The sequence below is a fragment of the Phocoena phocoena genome, chromosome 14 (assembly GCF_963924675.1).
Source record: "Phocoena phocoena chromosome 14, mPhoPho1.1, whole genome shotgun sequence".
NCBI classification, from domain to species: domain Eukaryota; kingdom Metazoa; phylum Chordata; class Mammalia; order Artiodactyla; family Phocoenidae; genus Phocoena; species Phocoena phocoena.
The window spans coordinates 50835092-50854595 of record NC_089232.1 but is presented as its reverse complement, the minus strand read 5'-3'; the positions used below and the strand labels follow the sequence as shown (position 1 = coordinate 50854595).

At 42.2% G+C, this 19504-nt stretch overlaps 2 protein-coding genes across 10 annotated transcripts in view; one reads left to right on the top strand and one right to left on the bottom strand.

Moving 5' to 3' along the window:
* Window positions 1–407: 407 nt before the first annotated feature.
* Window positions 408–18196, top strand: MSH6 (mutS homolog 6). 9 transcript variants are annotated; one of them, XM_065891251.1, is made up of 10 exons: window positions 408–667; window positions 7419–7618; window positions 10068–10237; window positions 11499–14043; window positions 15246–15511; window positions 16571–16688; window positions 16985–17074; window positions 17482–17636; window positions 17716–17915; window positions 18034–18196. In XM_065891251.1, the coding sequence occupies exons 1-10, from the start codon at window positions 408–410 to the stop codon at window positions 18113–18115; spliced, it is 4086 nt and encodes a 1361-aa protein (XP_065747323.1). In that variant the 3' UTR covers window positions 18116–18196. The 9 variants fall into 9 exon arrangements, with proteins under 9 accessions (XP_065747323.1, XP_065747330.1, XP_065747329.1 ...); XM_065891258.1 differs by having other exon boundaries at window positions 13554–14043; window positions 18034–18115; XM_065891257.1 differs by having other exon boundaries at window positions 11499–12477; window positions 18034–18115.
* The window catches only part of FBXO11 (F-box protein 11), a 100434-nt gene continuing 99100 nt past the window's right edge, over window positions 18171–19504 (bottom strand). The window contains exon 23 of the mRNA XM_065891259.1: window positions 18171–19500. Within this exon, the coding sequence (XP_065747331.1) occupies window positions 19371–19500 (130 nt within the window). The 3' untranslated portion in view covers window positions 18171–19370. The remainder of the gene's footprint in view (window positions 19501–19504) is intronic.

Sequence of the window (19504 nt, the reverse complement as noted above, 5' to 3'; positions counted from 1 at the left end):
ATCGCACCCCCGCGACCGCCAGATTCCCTTCTAAAGAGGAACGCCTTCCCGAGGGGGTCAGCCCCGCAGCGGCGCCCAGCTTCGCTCGGGCCGAGGTGTTCCAGTCCTAACCAGCCCCGGGCCATTCGTGCCGCGGGGGAGGAGGCTGGAGGCGCCACGGGCAGCTACCCCGCGCGGCGTGCTGGCCCCTCCCCTCCCCACGTCTCCTGGCGCCCGAGGGGGCGGGGCCGGACGCGCGCCGCCCCGGACTCCGCCCGCGAACGGCCTGCCGATTGGCCGATGGGGCCAGCGTTCCTCCGGCAGAGCGCGCCTCCCCCCCGATTTCCCGCCAGCAGGCCCCTCGCGGTACTTGCCGTGCCTCTAGTGGCTCGGTCCGACACAGCGGCTGGGCCTCGGCGACCGTGGCCATGTCGCGACAAAGCACGCTGTACAGCTTCTTCCCCAAGTCTCCAGCCCTGAATAATGCCAGCAAAGACCCGGTCAGGGCCTCAAGTGAAAGCGCCGCCGCCGCTGCCACCGGGGCCTCTCCCCCTTCCCCAGGCGGGGATGCGGCCTGGAGCGAGGCCGGGCCTGGGCCGGGGCCCCTGGCGGGCTCCACTTCGCGGGCCGAGGCGAGGAACCTCAACGGAGGGCTGCGGAAGTCGGCAGCCCCTGCGGTCCCCGCCAGGTAGCGGGGTGTCGGGGCGCAGCGAAGTCGCCTCAGGGGCCTGGGGGGTGCGCGGCCAGGCCCTGGGCTCGGAGGAGGTGGTGTAGTGGGGGGAGGCGCAGGGAGCCCAGGGAAGGGAGGCTGGCCTCGAGGTGGGGGCGCTGGGGTGCTCGGCCAGCGCCTGGGCTCGGAGGAGGTGGGGTTGCATATTTGGCTTCAAAGAGCGCAGGGAGCCTTGGGGGTGTTGCTTGTAAACAGGGTAGGAGGAAATCGGCTCTGTACGAAGGGTTGGAGGGGAAGGGAGGACGCACTTAGTTCGGGGGTAGAGGAGGACACGCGGTCCGTCAGGTGGGGGAGGAGGAGTGGAAGGTGCTCGGGGCAGGGAGGAGAAATGAGAGACGGGAGCGCTAAGGGTGCGGCGGGAAGAGAAAAGAGCTTGCCTGCTCGGCGTGGGGTGCGCCCCCAGGGCGAGGGAGGGGCTGGTGCCTACCCGGGGCGGGGGAGGGGTGGCGGGAAGGAGGAATGCCCGCCGGGGGGGATGCCCGCCCGCCACCTGCAGGTTGTGGGGCGCGGCGTACTGCGAGTGGGATTCCCGGAGGACGTTTCTCCTTCACAGCTGGGACGGTGAATTACCGGTCCAGTAGTCGTTGGAGGAATACGCTCGATGTTTGGCTGAGCGCCTCGGACTCGAAGCCTCTGGCGGGGTGGGTGGGCGGGCCCTCGGCCTGGGTATGGGGGTTGGGGGTGGACGACGAGATTAGAGCGCGAGGGGTGTGTCCAGTCGTAGACGGAGGGGCCTGATTGGTGATAGTAAGGATTGCAGGGGCGGGGGAGCAGCAAGTGCAGGGATCCAGTTGGCTCATCCTGTAGGTAGACAGCATATGCCCCCAAACAGATAAAAGTTTAGGAACAGTGTTGATTTTGACACCTGGAAGTATTGTGCCAGTTGAAAATAATGTTAGTTTAAGGAACAGTGCATCTTTTTTTTTTTTTTTTTTTTGGCCGCCCCCCTCCCCCAGGCTTTTGGGATCTCAGTCCCCGACCAGGGATTGAACCCCGGCCCCAGCAGTGACAGCCAGGAATCCTAACCACTAGACCACCAGGGAACTCCCTGATATAGTGCATCTTTTGCTGGCGATTTCAGGGCAGGTTGGGGCTGTGTAATTTTTCCGGAATTGAGAGTGAGCCTCCAAAGGCCTTGCTCTGACTCTGGGCGGGGACGTAGGGACACGATTATAGGGAAGCCTGCCCAGAGGTGTCTTCCTCGCCTTCTCGGCAGTTCAGCGCGGTTCCAGGGCTTGGCTGGCCTTTGTTGGAGCAGCGGGCGACATTTTGAAAAGCTCACATTTACTGTATCCCAGGTATTGTATTAGGCATAGTGTGTAATGGTAGCCATTTGAAAGGATGAAGAAATAGTGGTACAGAAAAATAAACGCATTCAGGATAAGAAACTTGAGTAGTTGATTTACAATGTCCTGCGTTTTAGGTGTTATACAGATTTTTCAAAGTCTGCGTGGAATTACAGTGTTACTCTCCTTTAAGCGACCCTCTCAAGCAGTTCATGTAGTTGTGTGAAGAGTAGCAGGATATGCCACCCCAGAATGTGCCTCTGGCATAGAGGTTATTTTGAACTGATAATTTTTGAGAAACTGGGGGACACGGGAGAAGCTCTGAGAGCTATAGAAGTTACTCTTCTGTAAGGGAAATTTACATTTAAAAAGGAAATCTCCATTTGTAAGGATGTCTCCCTCTCTGAACTAGGAAGAGAAGAGTGACTCTAAATCATCCGAAACTTATTAAATGGAGAAGGCACTGACTGAAATCTGCATAACAACCATACCCTTGTTTTTTGTTCTTTTCCTGGTAACCTCCCTTATCTGTCCCCGCCACCCCACCTTTCTTTTGTCTTTATAAAGCTGCAGATGATGTTTTAAGATGGTGACTCGGGCCATCTCTAGGAGTTAATCAGTTTTCCTTAGTATCTCCCACGTTTATGGGGAGGTATACATGTTAATAAACTTTTGTCTGTCTTTTTCTTGTTAATCTTTTTTTTTTTTTTTTTTTTTGCGGTATGCGGGCCTCTCACCGCCGCGGCCTCTCCCGTTGCGGAGCACAGGCTCCGGACGCGCAGGCTCAGCGGCCATGGCTCGCGGGCCCAGCTGCTCCGCGGCATGTGGGATCCTCCCGGACCCGGGCAGGAACCCGCGTCCCCTGCATCGGTAGGCGGACTCTTAACCAGTGCGCCACCAGGGAAGCCTCTTGTTAATCTTTTATTACAGGGGCTCTTAGCCAAGAACTCAGAAGGGTAAAGGGGAAAATATTTTTCCTTCCCTACATGTGCATCCTCTGTAACAGACTATTTTTCATGGTGAGAGATGCACACAATGTGTTAATAATGTTTACTGAAACATGAATTTGATTCTTCCTGCATCCATTCTAAACGGATGGAAGTATTTATTGTATGGTTGTGCTTTATGTGTTGTATAGCATATGCTCTTTGTTTTTTTGAGGTCCGAATTTAGGAGACTTGTAAAAGCATAACATTGTTTACACTTGACGACCTACTATGGGGACTACTTCCAAAGTATTCAGGAAAGATGGGCATTTGATACTAGGCTTCTAAAGAAACTCTCCATTCAGTATATATAGATTTGGCTTTCTTTTTTTTCTTAATTTTTGAATTTTACCTTATTTTTGTATACATAGATTTGGCTTTTATTCAACAAATGTTAACGTGTCTACTCTGGCAGGCACAGTATTGGGCATTGTAGATCCTGGATATAACAGTGAATGGGACAAGCAAAAAGGCAATTCTAGAGCAGGAGCAGAGTTGGTGAGCTCCGTGTGCTTTGGGGGGAGGATGGGGTATGTGTGGGTCCGGGTAGGCTTTCAGCTTTCTAGGCTGAGACTAGAGGACGAGAAGAAGTTAGCCAGGCTACTGTGGAGGTGAGGGAGTTTTAGAAGCTGGTGCAGGAAGAGGAAGGTCCTGCAAATTGAGAATGAAGAGGAGGCAGGAGCCTTAGGTATGCAGAGATCCAGTCACCAACAGGCTAATGGGCTACAAAGACATTTGGACTTTTTATGAGCGTCGTTGAACTCTTTAAAAGAAGTTGAGCATCTTTAAATGGTCATTTGTCATTTAGTTTTCTCTTGTGCTCCAGTGTTAAAGTGTTTTGCCTGTTTTTTTTTTTCCCCTTAGTTACTTTGTCAGTCAGGTGTGATGCAAAAGTATTTTTCCACTTTTGTTGATGAGAGAAATGAAGGAGTCCAGGTGACATCAGTTTCAATAAATGGCTACAGGATGTATGTTTATGCACTCTAGGCCTGCTTCTCAATACTTTATTTCTTCTGTAGTTTATTAAGACCATAATTGAAAGAGCTGTGAGCAAGGCTTCTGACAACTAAATCTGGGTTTTTTAAGCAAGTCTTAGCTAGTTTATTTTTCACAGTCTCATTTCAGTGATAATTATCTGTTGATTATGAGAAATGAGGGCAGTAAAAAATTTTAAGTGTATGCCTTGTACTCATTTATAGGAGTGGTATGTCAGACATTGACAAGTTTTTTTTTTCCCTAAGAGCCTTTAGTTAAAGGTAACTATCTGCCCTAGTTGTAGGTGCCTTTCCTGAGAATTTTCATACAATTAAATCTATAGTAATACATTTTCCAAATAATATCACACCTAATATAATATTGTAAGAAAAGTATTCAAGCTTTTAAAAAAGTATCATTGTGGACTCAGTTTCACAGACCTAATTTGATTTAATCGATATAATTAAAATTGGTATTTAAAAAGATGCTGAACTTATAATTTGGTCAGTGGGAGCCTCTTTTAAGCTGGCTTTTATGATTTTTTAAATTATTATTATTTTTTTTGTGGTACGCGGGCCTCTCACTGTTGTGGCCTCTCCCGTTGCGGAGCACAGGCTCCGGACGCGCAGGCTCAGCGGCCATGGCTCACGGTCCCAGCCGCTCCGCGGCATGTGGGATCTTCCCAGACCGGGACACGAACCCGTGTCCCCTGCATCGGCAGGCGGACTCTCAACCACTGTGCCACCAGGGAAGCCCTTTTATGACTTTTTAACATTGCCCTCAGAAGTTTTTAAAAATTTTTGGTTGTGTTGGGGCTTGTTGCTGTACGCGGGCTTTCTCTAGTTGCGGAGAGCAGGGGCTACTCTTTGTTGTGGTGCGCGGGCTTCTTATTGCGGTGGCTTCTCTTGTTGCAGAGCACGGGCTGTAGGCGGGTGGGCTTCAGTAGTTGTGGCGCACGGGCTCAGTAGTTGTGGCTCGCAGGCTCTAGAGCGCAGGCTCAGTAGTTGCGGCGCATGGGCTTAGGTGCTCCGTGGCATGTGGGATTCCTCCCGGACCAGGGCTCAAACCCGTGTCTCCGGCATCGGCAGGCGGATTCTTAACCACTGCGCCACCAGGGAAGTCCCTGCCCTCAGAACTTTTGAAAACATCTTTTCATTCTGATGAGGATGGTCAATGTCCCTGCTTCTTAAGCTGCTCTCCGAAGAACTCTGGTTTCTTTTAGTATTTTATGTAGACTTCCTTTCTAATAATATTTAGGAAACAGTTTCCGAGGCCAGTTTGGATGATAATTTATTTAGGAAATAGTTTTAGAGGCCAGTTTGGATAATTTATACGGTCACTGTAGACTTAATGCGTAAGTGATGGGTGCCATAGTTATGCAAGCTGAAAGAAAGCAAGCCAGGTATGTGGGCAGAGGTACAGGTGGGCAGGTATGATGGGAGCCTTTGTTATTAATTGCTCTGATTACTTCTCTTTTCTCATTAGCTGTTTGGGGGTAGGGGAATTCTGCTCTAATGGTCCACCTTAAGAGGTAGATACAGACACTGATAGTTTGATTTCTAAAGTTGGCTTGAGAGCATGTTTCATGTTTGTGAAACTTGTATTTACATACACAAGTTTTTGTTAAGACATACCCAGTCTATCTTTTATTGTTTATAGGAGCAAATTCTAGCAGTACATTGCTATCTACTGATTCTTTTTTAAAAAGTAGATAGCCAAAAATTTTGCCTACAAATTTGGGGCACAACTAGTAATCAACACCAAGGTAATGGGCTGAAGAGGGAGCAAAAATAATGTGATTTTTAAAGCAAAAGCTTAAAGATCTGTTCACTGTATATTTAGCTTAAGTCATTTCTTATTTTTAATTGTATGAAGGCTTTTACACTTGTTTTTCTGAGCTGTCACCTTTTCCTCTTACTTTTTTTTTGTTTTTTTTTTTCGGTATGCAGACCTCTCACTGCTGTGGCCTTTCCCGTTGCGGGGCACAGGCTCCGGACGCGCAGGCCCAGCGGCCATGGCTTACGGGCCCAGCCGCTCCGCGGCGTGTGGGATCTTCCCAGACCGGGGCACAAACCCACATCCCCTGCATCTGCAGGCGGACTCTCAACCACTGTGCCACCAGGGAAGTCCCAGCTTGTGGTTTTCTGATACCAGTGTGTGATAGACTTTGTGGTTAAGTGGCTACCTGCCTAAGTTAAGGGAAAGCCTGCTTGACAGTTCCGCATGGAGATAAGGGTCTTTGTCTCCTGTTAATTAATGGATATGTTAGGAAGGATGAAGCACTTAAGGTAAGAAGTCTGAATGGTGCAGACACAGCTCCCTGTTTGAAGATGAGCCTTGTGGTGTTTGACAGCAAAAATTATAAAGTTGTGCTGGTTGCTATAGATTTCTAAGTTGAAAGAAGAATGTGCCTTAAAGGCCCTTGATATAAGCACCAGCTGAAGCCATGCTCCTGTTCTGGTTTCTTTTCTAACTGTTCAGCATAGGGATCTCCATATTCACATTTTTTTGAAGAAAAAAATACTTTAATTTTATGATTGGGCCTGATTTTATAAGGTGGCCTCAATTGATGATTCAAAAATGTCTAAAATATTCTTTTTGTAATGTGCTTATTTTACATTTGTAGTTATTCAGCGAAAACCTGTAAGCGGGCTTAGAAAATCTTGGTATATAGTACTTGAGCAGGGTTTATCAGTTGTTGTCCCTCTCCATCACTGAGGGACTCTTGTAGTCTGTTACTGGACACTGCTACCCTTCTCCCTCTCCTTTCCCCTCCTCTCCTTTTCTCAGGAAACCTTTAGGGCTAAATCAGCTTTCGTGAAGATTGAATCTCCTGTTGATTCTGTAGGTATTATGTACTCAACTATTTTGGGTACATCAGGCACTTATCTCTTGACCTAAGTTTTTCCATAAAGCTAGATTTTTAGGGTGAGGGTGGGGGTAGTAGTGTGCTATAGGTAGCTTTTGGAGTATTTGGAATACATTGGAGCAAAGTCGATAATACTGAATATAAGCAGCAAATTTACCCAGTCGGTATTTTTGGTATTAATACTCTGGATCAGATCCTGTTCCTGTGTATACCATATGTGTAGTACAGGTGTTACTCATTATAATTTGGATCACAAGTACAATGAGTTTATGTCTTTTTCCTGCTATCAGTAGTCTCAGAATTCTGCCACAGTTTTTAAACCTTGAATAATTCTGAGAGTCTCTAACCTTAATACCATTATATTTGTGTTTGTCTTAATAAACATTGTGATATTTGTTTATGTTTTTAAAAATAACTTGAAAATGTTTTTTAAAAATCATTAATTCTAGAATTTCTGTTCCTGTATATTAATGCCAGAAAATTTCAAAGGATTCTTAAAGATACCTTCCTTAAAATTGCTTCTTTGTAGGTAATTGCCTTTAATGTAGCTTAACAAAATATTAACCAAATTATGTATTTTCTTTTGGCAACAGTTCTTGTGACTTCTCACCAGGTGATTTGGTTTGGGCCAAGATGGAGGGTTACCCTTGGTGGCCTTGCCTGGTTTACAACCACCCTTTTGATGGAACATTCATCCGTGAGAAAGGAAAGTCTGCCCGAGTTCATGTACAGTTTTTTGATGACAGCCCAACAAGGGGCTGGGTTAGCAGAAGGCTATTAAAGCCATATACAGGTAAAAGATTCACTCTGCAGATTGTGTGTGTTTGTGAGAGAGAGAGCACGCACGCACACATGAGTCTGAGTGTTAGCGTCTCCCATACAGTGGAATGAAGCATATTTTACTCGAATAAATTGCAGGAGTGGTGTGGTGAAAGCTTCTAGCATGGGAAAAGGATAAGATGCAGCTGGTCTTAAGCTGCATTTCCGTCCTTCTGAGTGACTTACAGCAATATCATATCATTAAAGGAAAAATGATTTCATGATTGGATCTCGTGATTTGGACCAAAATGCCATACTCAGACATGAAAAGAGTAAATTAAAGTGTTCCCATCTTTTTTTTTTTTTTTGGTGGTACGCGGGCCTCTCACTCTTGTGGCCTCTCCCGTTGTGGAGTACAGGCTCCGGATACGCAGGCTCAGCGGCCATGACTCACGGGCCCAGCCCCTCCGCGGCATGTGGGATCTTCCCGGACCGGGGCACGAACCCGCGTCCCCTGCATCGGCAGGCGGACTCTCAACCACTGCGCCACCAGGGAAGCCCAAAGTGTTCCCATCTTAAAGGTTCCAAAAGAAAATGCAGCCAAGATGCATAGAATATAGATCAGTGACATTCTTTAGGACAGATGGAGATGCATGCTACCTGGCCTTCAAAATCCTCACCTTATGAGCACATCTGCATTGAGGTTCACATCAGAAATCAGATTTCTGGAACCTTAACTTTCTCTTCCCAGGCCCGGCCTTATTTATCACAGACGTCAGCAGTCCTGCATTTATAGCTTCACTTGGGCTGGGTGCACCCTGTCAGTCTCCTGGATTGTACGGTGCATGTACAGTATGACTGCAGCATGCAGTGCCTGAACAGTCCAGCATGTACAGGTTTTTCTCCACTATCTTCAAGCTCTCCTGGCTAGGACATTGTTGAACTCAGTGTTTTGGAATCAGAACAATGTTCATTTTCCCAGAAACCTCTGGGAATCATGCCTTTTGGTCATAGTACTCTTCATCATCCTGCAGGGCAGGGACGGCACACTGAAGAAAGTTAAGTCCACACAGAAATCTGACATGCAGGATGGAAAGAAAATAAGGGAATTTGGTTCAGTATTCTCCACTAATTTGCTGTATAATCTTATTTTCTGATTCTGTTTGCATATATATATAATGAGAGAGAGAGAGTTGGACCAGATGATAAATGAGGTCTTTTTCCAGGACTAATTTTGAGATTCTAAACAAAGCTTTGGCAAAAAAGGACTTTAAAAAGAGATCAAAAAAGTTTACATTTATGTTGTAATTATTTTATAAAACAACCCATGTGCATACTGCTCTCTGCCCTTTAAATATCCATATCGTTGCAATACATGTATGTGAATAAATCAGCAAAAAGGCATGCATGAAAAAAAGTAGGCCTTCTTTGGGGGGCATGGTCTTAGAGCTGTAGTTTGCATCAGAGGTTTCGGGGAATGACGATGACACCAGATAGGTGGTGGGGGAGGTAAGTACAGCTGCAGCAGGTACTTTGGGAAAAGTTCAGAGCTACTCTTAATGATTTTGATTGTTGCAGTTTGTATGTAGTTTTGGTGCAGCTCTTTAGAGAATTGAGAAATTGCAGCTTTGTTTTAGTCAGCTTATGAACGTTGCTAATTCCATGGAAATTTAGGATGTCCCATCAGTTTTAGTATATAGAAAGAAGGGTGTAATATAACATTTGGATCTGTTAGACAAATTCAGGTTCATTTTCCAACTATAGGTATATTCAGGTAGAAGAAGAGAAAAAGACATTCCTAGTTATGCCTCTTGGAAAAGAACTAAAACAATTCTGTATCATTGGTCTTGTGGATAGAAATTTTGCTCAGTGGATGGAAATGTCATTTGATACTATAGCTCTTTGAAATGAAATGAATAAAGGAAAAGTTTTACTTTAAAGCAGAGCAAGACATTTTGATGCTACTGTTTTGAAAAAATTTAACATTACAAGTCTGAACTGTCCCAAAATGTAGGATTTTTTTTTTTAACATCTTATCTAACTGCCTTGGGAACAAACTTATTTTTAATATCATTGCTTCATTTAAGTGATAGTGTAGTTTTTGCCTTCCTTAAGTAATGTTTTTTTAAAAAGGGTCTCAAACCCCCTTTACATCTCATGCCTCACCTGAAGAGGAGGTGTGCCTAGGTGTTTCGGGTCACAGTCCCAGGTCATTATAGAAGAGAGACTAAGTGGTCCTGGATGACCAACAGTTAAGGCAGCTTAAATGAGGTAAAATAGGTAATTTCAGTTTCACTGGTGGTTTTCCCCTGAAAATTCCTTCCTTGTAGGCTTTAATCTATTTGTATCAATCAGAAATAATGGGAGATTAAAAATTTTACTTGATTGTTGTCACTCTTGTTCCTTAGGGCAAGTGTTATACATTGAGCCAAATATCCAGCCAACAGTTCCTATTTGTAAATAAATATATTGATGTTTTTTAGGTTCGAAGTCAAAGGAAGCCCAGAAAGGAGGTCATTTCTACAGTTCAAAGCCTGAAATACTCAGAGCAATGCAACGTGCAGATGAAGCCTTGAATAAAGACAAGATTAAGAGGCTTGAATTGGCAGTGTGTGATGAGCCCTCAGAACCAGAGGAGGAAGAAGAGACGGAGGTGGGACAGTGCTAACAGGCGGTTGTTACTTCTGTTAGGAGAGTGATGAAAAAGGGTCAGGGGCATATTAGAGTGGTATTTTCCATATATCTGTTTAGTACTCAAACATGCATATGTCTATACATTCCTGGACTGTAGGTCATGTTATATTATTTAGAATCTCAGCAGCCTAGCACCTCTCTTTACTTAAGTTCTCAAGCCTGCTAGAAAGACACATGCTGTAAAAGGCAGGACCATTTTGGTAACCAGTATAGAGAGCTAGGGACAGTAAGGACATGGTGATAAAATTGGTCCTGGTGTCTGGTAATAAGCTGCTGTATGAGGGTGTGGAAATTAATATCCAGTTTTATGCTCTAATACTTTTTGTTGTATTTTGGATTGGTAAGAATAGAGGTTGAGTAACCTTGAAATACAACCTTGGTTTCAAATATTAATGGTCACTATTTGAGTGAATTAAATCTTGTTAAGGAATTGAACAAATAATTGGTATATTTGAAACAAACATAGTCATCATTCTCTAATTTAGTAAATTAATGCCGTGTGCTTAAAAAGATTCATCTGTAAGTTTGATTTTGTTTTATTCTATTCTAGATAAGATAGGCAATAAGTAAGTTAGTATAATGAGTATTTTAAGAGAAATGAAAGAAGAGTTTCTAATCTTATTTTTGAGGTTGAAACCAGAGATCTTAACGTTACTCAGATGTTTAGACCTGGATGGTAACTACAGAAATCATTTAGCCTCATACTACTTTACGTATGAGGGAGGCCCATGATAATAAGTGAATGTGCCTTGCCCAAGAAGGTACAGCTGGTTTGTGGAAAGCAAGGACTAGAACTAGGTTGATTTACTGCTTTTTTATACTGAAGAATTTATAAAATGGTAAACTTCGTAACACGTCCAAATATAAGAGGAGAGGTGACCCTGGAAGAAAGATAACAGAAGAAGACTGAAAGTTTTTTCCACAGCTATGACTGTTAATGAGGACATCGTCTATGGGTATTTGTGCTGTGTGGTCATCCTAAGGACTTCATCAGTATTGAATAGGATAGAACTCTTATGACAGAATCACTTAATCCTGTATTGTGGTACTTGTTTTAATGTTAGGTGAAACTGAAATTGATATCCCTTGAGAAAGAAAACAGTATTTCTGGAGGTGGGTTCTTCTCTTGATAGATGAAGTTGCAGCATATTGAGAGATTCCACAGCAATATTGTCATTTTCCAAATTTTACTTTGTTTTAAAATACTCTTTGCCTTCCAGGCAGGTGCCACTTACGCATCAGATAAGAGTGAAGAAGAAAATGAAATTGAGAGTGAAGAGGAAGTGAGGCCAAAGGTGCAAGGATCTAGGCGAAGTAGCCGCCAGATAAAAAAGCGAAGGGTCATATCAGACTCTGAGAGTGACATTGGTGGCTCTGATGTGGAATTTAAGCCAGATGCTAAGGAGGAAGGAAGCAGTGATGAAATAAGCAGTGGAGTAGGGGATAGTGACAGTGAAGGCCTGGACAACCCTGTTAAAGTTGCTCCGAAGAGGAAGAGAATGATAACTGGTAATGGCTCCCTCAAAAGGAAAAGTTCAAGGAAGGAAATGCCCTCGGCCACCAAACGAGCAACTGGCATTTCATCAGAAACCAAGAATACTTTGAGTGCTTTCTCTGCCCCTCAAAATTCTGAATCCCAAGCCCACGTTAGTGGAGGATGTGATGACAGTAGTCGCCCTACCATCTGGTATCATGAAACTTTAGAGTGGCTTAAGGAGGAGAAGAGAAGAGATAAGCACAGGAGGCGACCTGATCACCCTGATTTTGATGCATCCACACTCTATGTGCCTGAGGATTTCCTTAATTCCTGTACTCCTGGGATGAGAAAGTGGTGGCAGATTAAGTCTCAGAACTTTGATCTTGTCATATTTTATAAGGTGGGGAAGTTTTATGAGCTCTACCACATGGATGCTCTTACTGGAGTCAGTGAACTAGGGCTGGTATTCATGAAAGGCAACTGGGCCCATTCTGGTTTCCCTGAAATTGCATTTGGCCGATATTCAGATTCCCTGGTCCAGAAGGGCTATAAAGTAGCACGGGTGGAACAGACCGAGACCCCGGAAATGATGGAGGCACGATGCCGAAAGATGGCACATATATCTAAGTATGATAGAGTGGTGAGGAGGGAGATCTGTAGGGTCATTACCAAGGGTACACAGACCTACAGTGTGCTGGAAGGTGACCCCTCGGAGAACTACAGTAAATACCTTCTTAGCCTCAAAGAAAAAGAAGATGATTCTTCTGGCCACGCTCGAGTGTACGGAGTATGTTTTGTTGATACCTCGCTAGGGAAGTTCTTCATAGGTCAGTTTTCAGATGATCGCCATTGTTCCAGGTTTAGGACGTTAGTGGCACACTATCCTCCAGTACAAGTCTTGTTTGAGAAAGGAAATCTCTCAGTGGAAACTAAGATGATTCTCAAGGGTTCATTGTCCTCTTCTCTTCAGGAAGGTCTGATACCAGGTTCCCAGTTTTGGGATGCAGCCAAAACTTTGAGAACTCTCCTTGAAGAAGGGTATTTTACAGACAAGTTAAATGAGGACAGTGGGGTGATGTTACCCCAGGTGCTTAAAGGTATGACCTCAGAGTCTGATTCTGTTGGGTTGACACCGGGAGAGAAGAGTGAATTGGCCCTCTCTGCTCTTGGTGGTTGTGTCTTCTACCTCAAAAAATGCCTTATTGATCAGGAGCTTTTATCAATGGCTAATTTTGAAGAATATATTCCCTTGGATTCTGACACGGTCCGTGCTACAGGACCTGGTGCTGTATTTGCTAAAGCCAGTCAACGAATGGTGCTAGATGCTGTGACATTAAACAACTTGGAGATTTTTCTGAATGGAACAAATGGTTCTACTGAAGGGACCCTGTTAGACAAGATTGATACTTGCTATACTCCCTTCGGTAAGCGGCTCCTAAAGCAATGGCTTTGTGCCCCACTCTGTAACCCTTATGTTATCAGTGATCGTCTAGATGCCATAGAAGACCTAATGGTTGTGCCTGACAAAATCTCTGAGGTTGTAGACCTTCTAAAGAAGCTTCCAGACCTTGAGAGGCTACTGAGTAAAATTCATAATGTTGGCTCACCCCTGAAGAGCCAGAACCACCCAGATAGCAGGGCTATAATGTATGAAGAAACCACATACAGCAAAAAAAAGATTATTGATTTTCTTTCTGCTCTGGAAGGATTCAAAGTACTATGTAAAATTATAGGGGTTATGGAGGAAGTCGTTGATGACTTTAAGTCTAAAATCCTTAAGCAGGTCCTTACTCTGCAGGCAAAAAATCCTGAAGGCCGCTTTCCTGATTTGACTTTAGAACTAAACCGATGGGATACAGCCTTTGACCATGAAAAGGCTCGAAAGACTGGACTGATTACTCCCAAGGCAGGATTTGACTCTGATTATGATCAAGCTCTTGCTGACATAAGAGAAAATGAACAGAGCCTCCTGGAATACTTGGAGAAACAGCGTAGTAGAATTGGCTGTAGGACCATAGTCTACTGGGGAATTGGTAGGAATCGCTACCAGTTGGAAATTCCCGAGAATTTCATCACCCGTAATTTGCCAGAAGAATATGAGTTGAAATCTACCAAGAAGGGCTGTAAACGATACTGGACCAAAACAATTGAGAAAAAGTTGGCTAATCTGATAAATGCTGAAGAACGGAGAGATGTATCATTAAAGGACTGCATGCGGCGACTGTTCTATAACTTTGATAAAAATTACAAGGACTGGCAGGCTGCTGTGGAGTGCATCGCAGTGTTGGGTAAGGTTTTCAAGAGGCTTGTTCCTAAAGCTTTGGTTAGTAACGTCCTGTGTTCCAATTGTATATTAAGATTGGAAAGTCCATTGGAAAGTCCTCATTGACTCGTATCCCTAAACTCAAGGGACACGTATATATTTTAATCAAATTTCAGTTGAATTTGTAGTATTCGATAAATGCTGTTTTTTAGGCTATTTTTTGTCACACTAATTTAAAGCTGTCCCTTGACCTATCACTCAGTTTTTGTTTTTATACACACACACACACACACACACACACACACCCTTGCATTCTTTTTTGTATTTCAGTGAATCTCTTTATGTGAACGTTTCAAAAGATTTTAATCCTCCCTTTTTCTTTTAGCCCAAGTTGTCACACTTTCTTTTCTACAGTTGATTTCTAAAAGCCCTGATTTACATATTTGTAATTTGGTAACCTTTTCAGCCTCATAAGTAATTTCCTTTTTCTTTAAATTTCATGGCCAAGTCTTTTGGAGCCTTTGCTTGTTTTACAGTTTTGGGTTTTTTTCTGTTGTAAAAATGCAGCAACCATAGTTTACCCAAATTTGTAACAAAACTATTTTAGTCTGAACACAACTGTCCAGAAAAAAATGGCATCCTGTTCTGTTTTTGAGTGTGTGTATCTATCATGGTTTTTGAGTGTGCCACATTTATTACTTAAGCCAATACAGTTTTAAACAATTTGGTAGGTAATGTAAAATCATCCCTCAGCTCAAGTGTTCAAAATTGGTCAATATATTTTCCTTTTAAGATTTTGCTTATTGTCAGAATATTCTGCTTCTAAGAAGTGTCAGCTCCATGGTTTTATCAAGGAGAGACCACAACAGCATCTCTCTGTTGTATCTTAGCTTTCCTTTGGCATACCTCTGGTTTAGATATTAGAGGACTTAAAATCTACTTTGAGGGGATATTTTCTTGGGCTTGAAATTGGAAGTTAATTCTCATTTCAGTACAAGTGCTATAAGACATGTAAAACATTCAGGCTGATGACTTATTTTTGTGCAGTTAAAACAATGTCACTAGAGTGCTTACTTTTAGAAAAAAAGCTGCCATGTCTAAAGGGCAAGTAGAGCATGCCCCCTTCACTAAAAAAACATTTCTGGAAGACTTATAGAAGTTGGGCCTTTGTGCTTATCAAGAAACCTCAAAAATGGTGAAGCTTCACTTTTGACCTCTCTTTAACAGATGTCTTACTGTGCCTGGCCAACTACAGTCGAGGGGGTGATGGTCCTATGTGTCGTCCAGTAATTCTGTTGCCAGAAGAAGATACTCCTCCCTTTCTAGACCTTAAAGGATCACGCCACCCCTGCATTACGAAGACTTTTTTTGGTGATAACTTTATTCCAAATGACATTCTAATAGGCTGTGAGGAAGAGGAAGAAAATGGCAAAGCTTACTGTGTGCTTGTTACTGGACCGAATATGGGGGGCAAGTCTACGCTCATGAGACAGGTAAACTTGAAGTTTTGTTACACCAAATTATTTGTAACACTTAAAGAGTGAATATGGTACATATTTAGGCCACCGCTTCCCAAGGAGCATATGATAGAATTCAGTCATTGACTTATTAGGAAGCAAAGGGAAACTCCTTGAGTCATGAAACTAAGAACTGTATTCTTATTGGTCAAATATTTGCCTGATGTTAAGGGAAGTATATCAAGAAGGTGAAGGGGGTTTCAGGCCATGAGTTTTTTTATGAACTCTGACTTTGATTGAATCCATTTCCTGTGAAGGCAGAGGTATTCATAATGAATGAAAATTATACACGTTTTATGTTTGTTCTTAAATTAGGTTCATTTCTAGGAACCCTTATACAAGAACCATTGCACTTGTTCATACAGGAAAGTGATTCATGACCTCTAGTTAACTGTTGGGAACTGCTTTTAGGGAAGACAATAAATATATTTTTCTGACCACCTGCCAGGGGTTAGCTAGCTACTGAGCTAAATATGATTTAGATTTTAAAGGGTTGTAGAAAAAAAACGTGTAGCAGACATTGGGCCCTTGACAGAAGATGTTTGCTGACCCCCTAACTCTACTGCACTGTATTATATTTCTGTACAAATTTGCTAACTAGAGAGGAGCAATAGTGTAGTAAGGTGGTTTTCAACCTCCTTTTCATTTTTAAATCAAAAATCATCTAGAGAGCACAACAAAAAAGTACCTGGGAGTTGGGGTGTGTTCATCCTCTGAAAGTGTTTGGTCTGGAATTGGTTCTGGGCATCAGTAGTTTTAGGTTGAGAATCACTAGTGTAGTTGGTTAGCATATAGGTGCTGAGGTTTCAAATAAAGCCAGTTAGACCCTAAGCCTCATGCCTTCCTTCCTAAGCCTCACTTTTCCTACTTAGGTTTGTGAAGAATTTTTTTAGAGTGCCTGACTACTCCTAGTTAATAAAGATTTATTAGGGCTTATTATCTCTGTCTTCTGTCTTCTGGATATACATAGATATCTCTCTCTGTTCTCTAACACCAGTCATAAAAGACCTTTTTGTCCCTTTTTCTCCTTCACAGGCCGGCCTACTGGTTGTAATGGCCCAGATGGGTTGCTATGTACCAGCTGAAGTGTGTAGGCTCACACCAATCGACAGAGTGTTTACTAGACTTGGTGCCTCAGACAGAATAATGTCAGGTGAGTTTTTTTCCCTACCTAAGGCTCTGTTATTTGACAGTTCATTTCTATATTTTAGGTGTTAAACACATCTACCTTTAAATAGGATGTTTTATTTATTTTTTTCTGGTGTTACGCAAGGCAGAATGCTTTCAGACATTTGAAAGCATTATGCAATTTTAAACATACTAGAAGTAATCTCTTAGTATCATGGTAGTTCATAATAGATTCAAAGGATATGAATCTAAAAGATGAATCTACTGTTAAAATAGGATTCTTAAAATGATCACCTATTTGTGATTTTTTTTTTTTTGTAGGCGAAAGTACATTTTTTGTTGAATTGAGTGAAACTGCCAGTATACTTAAACATGCAACAGCACATTCTCTGGTGCTTGTGGATGAATTAGGTAAGCTACTAAAATTTCCAAAACATTAGTACAAAGAATTATTTTTCTGGAAAATGGTCTGAAGGACACATCTCTTAAAGACTATGAATACACTCACATTCGTCCATAGACCCCACAGTTGGCCCTAAGGTGGCAATTTTACAGGGATAATGAGAATATTTATTGGATAATGAGGCTATTTAAAGAGAACTAAAAGGAAGTTTCTGAAGTGCAGTGGTACTCGAGTAGTAGTCCTGAACTCCAAGCAGGCCTGCTTAGCTAGAGAGGGCCTGTTTACAGAATGCTTTTGGATATACTGAACTGATCTTTAGTACATTTTTTTCCATTCCTTTGTGAGGTATGTCCTTCTTCGTACATAATATGGCAGATTGTGTAATACATAGTTGATGTATATTTTATTTTCATAGGAAGAGGTACTGCAACATTTGATGGGACAGCAATAGCAAATGCAGTTGTTAAAGAACTTGCTGAGAATATAAAGTGTCGTACATTGTTTTCTACCCACTACCATTCATTAGTTGAAGACTATTCTCAAAATGTTGCAGTGCGCCTAGGACACATGGTATGTACAAGTTGTTTATTCAAAAGTTATGTTTTTGAATGGGTACTTCCATTGCCAGCATGTAATTTTTCTTTTTTAGGCATGCATGGTAGAAAATGAATGTGAAGATCCCAGCCAGGAGACTATTACCTTCCTGTATAAATTCATTAAAGGAGCCTGTCCTAAAAGCTATGGCTTTAATGCAGCAAGGCTTGCTAATCTTCCAGAGGAGGTTATTCAAAAGGGACATAGAAAAGCAAGAGAATTTGAGAAGATGACTCAGTCACTGCGATTATTTCGGTAATTATAACTGGATATAATTTTACCATGTAGTTGATTAACAAAACAGTAAAAGGAATGGATGATGCACTGTGCAAAATGTTAAACTAAAACAACTTTTTTTTAAATTTATTTTAAGGGAAGTTTGTCTGGCTAGTGAAAGGTCGACTGTAGATGCTGAAGCTGTCCGTAAGTTGCTGACTTTGATTGAGGAATTATAGACTACATTGGAAGCTTTGAGTTCACTTTTGACAAAGGTGGTAAATTCAGACAACATTATGATCTAATAAACTTTATTTTTTAAAAATGACCATTTTTCCATTTTCTTTCTAGGAAATTAAACCCTTTTAATTCTTACCTACCTTCTACATAATGGTTATTGAATACTCCACAATATATTAAGTCTAGATGTTATGGTACATGCATACACTTTCAGGCTGTTTATACCCACTGTCACCAATACACATAAATGGGGTAGGGGGGGAGCTATGAAACTGTATAGGGCTGTATATATACTTGTCTCAGCTTAATGCGGGAAATTCTTTTAATTTCCAGCAATTTGTCTGTCTAAACTGTTCAAAAAAAAACTATGAACAGAGTTCAAATACAGGACTGTTTTGAAGAGACTTTCTAAAGTGTACTTTTAAAACATAGTAATTTTTACCTTTCACAAAACTGAGTTACAAGAATACTTTTGTTTTACAGTGCATCCCTTCCTAGGAAGTCTCATTAAAACACTCACTTTGTCTAGGGGTGATCTTGAATGCTGCACAGGGAAGGGAAGAAATATAGTCTTAACTTTTCTCAAAGGATACCAGAAACATTGCTGGATATAATTTAAGAGTAGTGTTTTCTCTTTCATAGAAAGAACGTACATACTGGGACATGAGTACAGTTACAGCAAGTCTAGGTGTGCTAACAAAACAGGGCACATTCAAGTACAATAAGATTTTGCTTGAAATTAAAAACAAACTACATGAGATTAAAGCATTAAAATCATATTTCTCAATCTGAATACATGTTAAAAAAAAATCAAAAGAAATGCAGAAGTGCTAGCTCACATTTTTACCATATTACAAAAGCACTTGGTACCCACGTCCATAAAGGCAGCAACAAAGCTGCTTGTCTGTTGAAGAGTACTACTGCAAATTGGACTGCATTCAATGCTAGTTGTAAAAACACCAGCTTTTTTCAGAAGTTGGTATCTGTACAAAATTGCAGCTTATTTTCTTCACTTCTGTCCCTTCAAAAGTCTTTACACAGTAATGCTAAAACACCCAGCTTTGAGATCCTGAGTCAATATATTGCCACTTTCTTTTTGGTAGCTTGAGCTTCATAGTGTCAACTGACCTTGTGTATCCATTTTTAATACAGTCTCTTCCTGTAGCATGGGCAAATATTTTAAATCTTCTTCCAAAAAAAAATGTTTTAAGTTATGATGTTAGAATGGCAGGACTTTTTCTTTAGGGAAGGAATTCAGTTGTGCTGCAATGTATTAGATTCTATAGGTGGAGCAGAGTCATATAGTGTATCTGTATCATGTGTAGGCTCACCAGCTAATGTACAAGGATTAGACAGTGTTCCAGCACCACAGTCACAGAAAAACCTAA

Coding starts and splice junctions, on each gene's coding strand:
- MSH6 (XM_065891250.1), top strand. CDS start 408: ATGTCGCGACAAAGCACGCTGTACAGCTTCTTCCCCAAGTCTCCAGCC. Junction 15,512..16,570: donor AGTCTACGCTCATGAGACAG/GTAAACTTGAAG, acceptor TCTCCTTCACAG/GCCGGCCTACTGGTTGTAAT. Junction 16,689..16,984: donor CTCAGACAGAATAATGTCAG/GTGAGTTTTTTT, acceptor TTTTTTTTGTAG/GCGAAAGTACATTTTTTGTT.